Source organism: Grampus griseus (assembly GCF_964374135.1).
Source record: "Grampus griseus genome assembly, chromosome: 5".
Classification (NCBI taxonomy): domain Eukaryota; kingdom Metazoa; phylum Chordata; class Mammalia; order Artiodactyla; family Delphinidae; genus Grampus; species Grampus griseus.
This window is the reverse complement of record NC_138998.1, coordinates 17,469,564-17,476,667: the sequence shown is the minus strand read 5'-3', so window position 1 is coordinate 17,476,667 and position 7,104 is coordinate 17,469,564. Positions and strand designations below refer to the sequence as shown.

Genomic DNA, 7,104 nt, shown 5'->3' with positions numbered 1-7,104 from the left:
TGTTCTGCATTAACTACTCCCTGTTGTATCTGAGTTCCTACCTTGAGACACTTCTTACTTCAATCACTATGCACACAGTTACTACATCAGTCTTCCTAAGACAGTGCTTTGATAATGCTGCCAATCTTCAATAGCTCCCATTTTCTATAGGAAAAAAATTTAAACTGCTTACCCTGGCATTCAAGGACTTCCACAATCTGCCCCACCTACATTCCCCATCTGGTTTCCCATTCATCCCCTAGTGGAACCCCCCTCTAGCACAGCAGTCCTGCAACGACCCCTCTCCTGGCTTTTGCTTACGTTCTCTTTTCTTCTTCACTGTTTAAAATCTTAACCATCCATGACATGCACACATTCAAACATTATTTGCTCTGTGTCAGTAATTAATAAATAAAAATAATATAGGTAAAGCCCTTAATAGCACCTTGTATATAGTAGGCACTCGATAGATAGTAGCTGATAATTATTTGTTCTCATTCTCATTGTTATTTCAAGAAGTCCATGGTCACCTGGACTACAAGGAAGAATGACAGTCCTTAACCTTGCCAGTCTCAGCTAAAAGCAGGAGAGTCTGACATAGTAATAACCGATTACAGTGTTATATAATGACTAGGTAGGAGGTCAGTGCTGAGTGCCTCAGGGGCATAGTGCACGAAGGGCTGAAGATAGACTTCACTGAACAAACAGTGAATTGGCCTTGAAGAGTAAGTAGAAAGGTTTATATTTTTCTTTATAAAAGTTTTGCACATTTCATTTTAGATTTATTCTAGGAAGTACTGGTAAAGGATACATTTTTTTTTAAATACATTTTTAAATTGTTGGTGAAAGATAATTATTGATTTTTGTAAAATGAGCTTATATCCAGCAACCTTGCTGTACTCAGAGTTTGTCAGTAGATGGGCATATACTGAGGCTCAAGGTCTAGTGGAAGTCTACTCGTCCACGATCTTGGACCTAGTTGGTTCTAACCAGTTTATGTCATGTCCTCAACAGCTATGTCATTCTTTTAAAGGTTGTGCCCTGCCCCCTTCCTATCTCACTAAGATATATAAGACTTGTTTTAGTCACTTTGAGTTGAAATCAAATATTGTGAAATGTTTTCAGACTTTCACTGCATCCTTAAATTAGGAAACAATTTTTGATCATGTGCTTCATTCAAACTATTGGATATGAGAAATTATGGGCATACACATTTATTGAGAACTTCCTATTCAACTATTTCTTGAATTCATACCTGATGTATTTCATAACTGCAATACCTGGGCTAAATAATCCAAAATGATTGATGTTTATTCATTCTGAGGCTTTATTTAAAAAATATGACCAAATTTTCCATTGGCACTCCCAATACTCTTCCCAAATCATCCAAAGCCCAGATGCTATAATAATCTTCCTAACACCCTCTTACTGAGACTCCCCTTGATTCCCTGTGGTGTGTGTTCCCTTTGCTGTAATGAATAATACATGAAACTTTTTCAATTCCTGGTGTAATCTTGACCTTAAAGGCTTTGTTTGGTGGGATCTAAAAGACGTATCAACCAATGGCAAAGGATTACTTTTTATTTTGGTCCTGATTTTGAAATGGAACTGTGGGGCCCCTGTGGGGCTCTCCTGGGTACAAATCCTTTCTGTGTCTCTGGTTTCTTGTTTGTAGCAAATAGGCTTCATTCAGACTCCTTGACCTTCCCTGAATTCCAAAGGGCAGATTCAAACAGTTGCTAATCAGGGAAGGGACAGAAACAAGGGAGGAGCAGTCAGGAAACAATAGTGCAGCCCTGGGAATATACATAACAATATCTTTGAGTTCTTCTGCAGGAACTAAGGCCCCTACCCTGGTGGAGGATGGTAACTTCAAGCTGAGCACCTCACCACCAACCAACCAGAAGAAAGCTGCACACCCTGCATCCCTCACGCCAAATTTTGCCTATAAAGACTTTTATAGGCAAAACCACCAGGGGTTTCAGGGTTTTAGAGCACAAGCCACCCATCCTCCTTGTATTGGCGCCTTTACAGTAAATGCTGCATTTTCCTTCACTACAGTCCAGTGTCAGTAAATTGGTTTACTGCCCACAGGTGAGCAGACCCGAGTTTGGTTCCGTAACAATTTGAACAAATTAACAATAAAAATAAATAAATATTCTTTAAGATAGGAGAAATTTGAACACTGGATATTTTGGTATTAAGCAATAATTTATTTTTCAAGGTGGGATAATGGTATTGTGGTCAGTTTTCTTCTCCCCAAAGAAAAGTTATGTTTTAGAGATACATGCTTAAAAATCCATAGATGAAGTGATATGTCTGGTATTTGCTTCCTTGGGGGAGAAGTGGTTAGAGCTGTACTATAGACAATTAAGATTGCCAAAATACCAGTAATTGTTAAAGGTCGTTAATGAGTTAGGTAATTATTCTGTTCTTGTATATGTCGAAGTTTTCCAAAGGTCTTTTTAAAAAAGACTCCTTTAGGAGAGCGCAATATTCCAAGTTCAAAGAAAGGCCATAGCATGCACCCAGAAAGAGTGAAGCATTCCGGTTTGGAAGGCGGGGGCTTTCTCTTTTATCTCCCACACCTGAATCAAGGCTGTTAAACAGGTGTTCCTAAGTGTCTCGGGGAGATAAAAGTCTGAACTACATGAAATTGTATGTAGAACCCAGGTGTGCCAGAAGCTTTAATTAGCAGGCTCCTCTACTATCCCATCAGCTGCTGTTTGTTCTCTACCTATCTCACTTCATCCCAAGAGTCTCCGCGCACATCCAAGATGGTGGGTCAGGACCGTGAAACAGGTCAGCTCTCCCTCCCAGAGCGCGCGCAGGGACCGGGATACGCAGGCGCATTCCAGCTTCCCTCACGACCTTGGCGGATCGCGCCTGCGCGGTGGGGAGCAGCTCGCGGCTCCGGCTCTACCTTGGGCCGGCTGCAGTCTGAGTCTGAGGGCGGCCGAAGTGGTTTGCTCGTTTAAGATGAGGCTTCTGCTACTTCTCCTGGTGGCGGCGTCAGCGGTGGTCCGGAGCGATGCCTCGGCCAACCTGGGTGGCGTGCCTGGCAAGAGATTAAAGATGCAGTACGCCACGGGGCCGCTGCTCAAGTTCCAGATTTGGTGAGTATGTGCGCCGGCGCCCCGCCGCCCCGCCGCCCCGCCGCGCCTTCGCTCGGCGCCTCTCACTACGCGAGGCCGCGGCTTCGCGGCCTAGAGAGCTGAACCTTCCCTGTCCCGGAAGAACGGTGCCAGCAGCCTTCCGCTGCCTACCTTCTCCGGGGCTCTTCCCTGGGATGGCCAGTCCGCCTTCTTTGCCTCCAAACACAACCGCTCACTTCTTTTTTGGTTCCTATAATGTAGGGAATGGGGAAGGAGGGCACGAGAAGGTTAAATACTGAAAGGCGAAGACGCGGGGACACTTGTCAGTACGGAGGACGGGTCGGCGGCGTCACGCCATGGCCACCCGGCTGCCTGCGGAGGTGGGCATGAGTCGGCGCAGGGTCGGCGGAGGAGCTCCAGCGTTTGTTTTCCGGTTAACTTCCTCTCGGCTTTCGCGGGGTACGCCAGGCGGCCTCGCTGCCCCGCTAGGCGAAGGTCACCTCGGGTCGTTGAAGGAGACCCGCGAGGGACAGACGCCTTTTTCTCCAGGATCCGCCGGGCTGACTGTTGGGTGAGAGCGTAGGGATTCTGACAGCTGATAAGCTTGGACGGGGAGGCTGATTCTCCGTTTGCAATTTCTTAAGTGTTTTTGTAAAGGAGCACGTTGCTCTTCTGACAACCTTTCGCTCCCAGACAACTGCATCTTCTCCCCCACTCCCCTTACTCCCGTGAGTTCTGCCTTTTAAATCTCTTGGGCATTCAGAGAAATAGAAAAAAACAACCCTTTTCCCCCCACACCCGGCATTTTTCGACAATGTTCTGTAAGTGATTTTGTTGTTACCTAGTTAAGTATTAGAAGCAGAGCAGTAATGCATGTGATAAGGTAAGTGGTGTCGGGGAAGGTTTGAAAGGCTCAGATTAAAAACAAACAAAATTGTAAAGTTGTGGAAATTAGAATCCCGTATCTCAAAAGGTGACGTTTTTTCAGAATAGGATGGTTGGATTAGTAAGTCTTCAGAGTCCTGATACTTTGGAACATTGGTGTTGCCCATAATGCATTTAAAATCAGCTTTTTCAAACTTCATGTATTAATATAAGTGTACTAAAGTTTAGATTTTCTACTTATCCAACTAGTTTTTTTGCTTTATCTTTAAAGACTAAGCAAATCTTTAATATTAGATCAATTTAAGTGCTGTTTAAAGAGAGTCAGAAAATAAGATGTAAGTCTTTATTTTTGGAGTGAAAACTAAAAACCTTGCAACTTCCTTCTGATTAAAAAAAGCTCTCTGTAGTGTTTACTGTGTGCTTGGCATATATCATCATATCATCTTTCACATAATGATACTGTAAGAGGGAGTTATGGCTTGATTATTCTGACTTTTTTCTCCATATTTATTTTTTTCCATTAGAAAGTGGCAGTCGTACTAACTTATAAATATTGTTAAGGATTAAGTGTGATACTTTGGATTTAAGTAGCTAAAAAAAAGACTGCACTTTCCAAGTTATGTAATTTTTCTATTTTGTATGTCTTGGTTTCACTTGGGCTTTTCCAAAATACTCTTCTTTTACAGTTGCTTGTATTGGAATACTTGTCACAATAATTTAACAAATGTACCTTATAAAGTTTTGAAAATGTGTAAACAAATGTAGGGGGAAGGGCATTTAGTCCTTCAAATTAAACTTTTAAAAAAGTCTAAGTACTTCAGTTAAACTTTTGATACTTAATTTTTGTTTCCTTTCCTTTTTTTTCTTTAAGTAGAGAATTACAAAAGTCTGTTAAGTATTTTCCTTTGCAGTCATCCTGAGCATGTTACATACAAAAATCCTTCCCTTTTGTTTTTTAATCTGTATATGGGAAATAACTATTAATATGCCCTATGCCATACCCATTACAGGTAAATTTAGCTTGTTTGTTACTTTTTCCCCCAGAGATTAATGTGTATATAGGAAAGTGAATATTTGGTTTCTGATTTTGGTAGAGTTTCTTGGGCATTTATTTGCAAGTTTGTTTGGGAAAGGAGAGGAAGCGAAGACAATTGAGGGTAAATATGTGAAAATTCTTTTAATTCCATTTGAAATCGGAGTGCTATAAAATGCAACTTTTCATTAATTACCAGTGTTAACAAAGGAGAAAACAGTTTTTACCTTCCTTTCCATTGCTTTTGTCCCTTATTATTTTATATTTATTATGAGTACTCTTTCTTTAACTTTAGCTCAATATATCATCTGTTAATTGTGGCACTTTTGTAATTGCTAATAGAAAAAAATAACCCAACACATAAATGGAGTTGAAGGGAGAGAGATCAAGCATGCAAAATAGCTTAAAACAAACTTTCCTATTTTGTGTTGATGTATTTTCTCAGTAAATCCTCATTCAGTACCTGCTTGTGCCAAGGGCTAAAGATACCTTGGTGAACAAGACAAATGTGGCTCCTCTGGAAGCCTACAGAGAAGCACAGACTTACTTTATGTACCTGAGTGTTTGATTTATTACATCCGTTGATTGAGCAATTGAATTAGATAAGTTTGATGACATTCATTGCATATTTGGGGAAAAAATTTGTACTGCTTATTTGGACGTTTAAGTATTAAACATAAAAAAGGAAGTTCTCTAATCAGAGCTTAAAATAAAGTTCCCTCGTCACATTTTCCTTTCTTGTGATTTTTTTTTTTTGTGTAAATGTATTCTGACAGGTACTGTTTGGCATGTTTGTATGCATGCTTTTTTCCTCCCATACATGTGAATTAACATGTCATCAGATTTACAGCATTTTATCAGTTGTTGGAGTTTAAAGAGATTACTGTCTACAGCTCTTTATGGTTAACGCTTATTTGAACATTTGACAGTTGATTTACTAAGAATAGTGGGTTAAAGTTAATATATCAAAACATAAGCAGAATACAGCAGAATTTTCCAGTTTTTGTTAATTTAAGAATCCACTGCTATAATTTTAGGACAACCAACTTCTAAATGGAGTTTTAAGAGGTAAATGAAGCAACTACTAGAAGAACAGATTTTAATTGAAATTTATACCAACTTAGCCTTTGCTTTCATGGTATGGAGGCAAGAAAATAAAGACCTAAGTCTGATTTGGGTGTTGATACTGATCAAGATTAGTAAAATGCTGAATTGAAGAAATCTGAGAAATTGGGAGTTATAGAGATCATGTTAGTTACTTAGACAACATTTGTATATTTAACAAATATTTGTGCACCGACTCTGTGAAGGTGCTTTGCTTGGTGCTGGGAATTCCGTTCAGTGCTCTCATAGATGTTAAAGGCAAGAGTAGAAGGCAGTCGTTAATCCATGGACAACACATAAAATTACAGTTGTGTTAATTGCTGTAGGAAAGTAATGATATGAAAGAGACCTAGTCACAGGGTCAGGGAAGGTTTCCATGAGAAAATGAACTTTGAACTGAGGCTTGAAGGATAAAATGTATTTAGAGAGCACTGTTGGGCAATGGAAATAGCACGTTCAGTGACCTTACAGTAGGAGAGAACATAATTTTTTTTTTGCTATTATATCAATTGTACTTTTTTTTCTGAATTTTATTTTTTTATACAGCAGGTTCTTATTAGTTATCCATTTTATACATATTAGTGTATACATGTCAATCCCAATCTCCCAATTCATCACACCACCACCCCCACCCCCCGGCCACTTTCCCTCGTTGGTGTTCATACGTTTGTTCTCTACATCTGTGTTTCTATTTCTGCCCTGCACACTGGTTCATCTGTACTATTTTTCTGGGTTCCACATATATGCATTAATATACGATATTTGTTTTTCTCTTTCTGACTGAGTTCACTCTGTATGACAGTCTCTAGATCCATCCATGTCTCTACAAGTGACCCAATTTTGTTCCCTTTTATGGCTGAGTAATATTCCATTGTATATATGTACCACATCTTCTTTATTCATTCATCTGTCAATGGGCATTTAGGTTGCTTCCATGACCTGGCTATTGTAAATAGTGCTGCAGTGAACATTGGGGTGCATGTGTCTTTTTGAATTATGGTTTTCTCT

General features: G+C 39.9%; 1 protein-coding gene across 1 annotated transcript in view; it reads left to right on the top strand.

Annotated features, from left to right (window-relative positions):
• Positions 1–2,830: 2,830 nt before the first annotated feature.
• SELENOT (selenoprotein T) overlaps positions 2,831–7,104 on the top strand; it is a 25,726-nt gene continuing 21,452 nt past the window's right edge. The window contains exon 1 of the mRNA XM_082654671.1: positions 2,831–3,095. Coding sequence (XP_082510797.1) covers positions 2,959–3,095 — 137 coding nt within the window. The 5' untranslated portion in view covers positions 2,831–2,958. The remainder of the gene's footprint in view (positions 3,096–7,104) is intronic.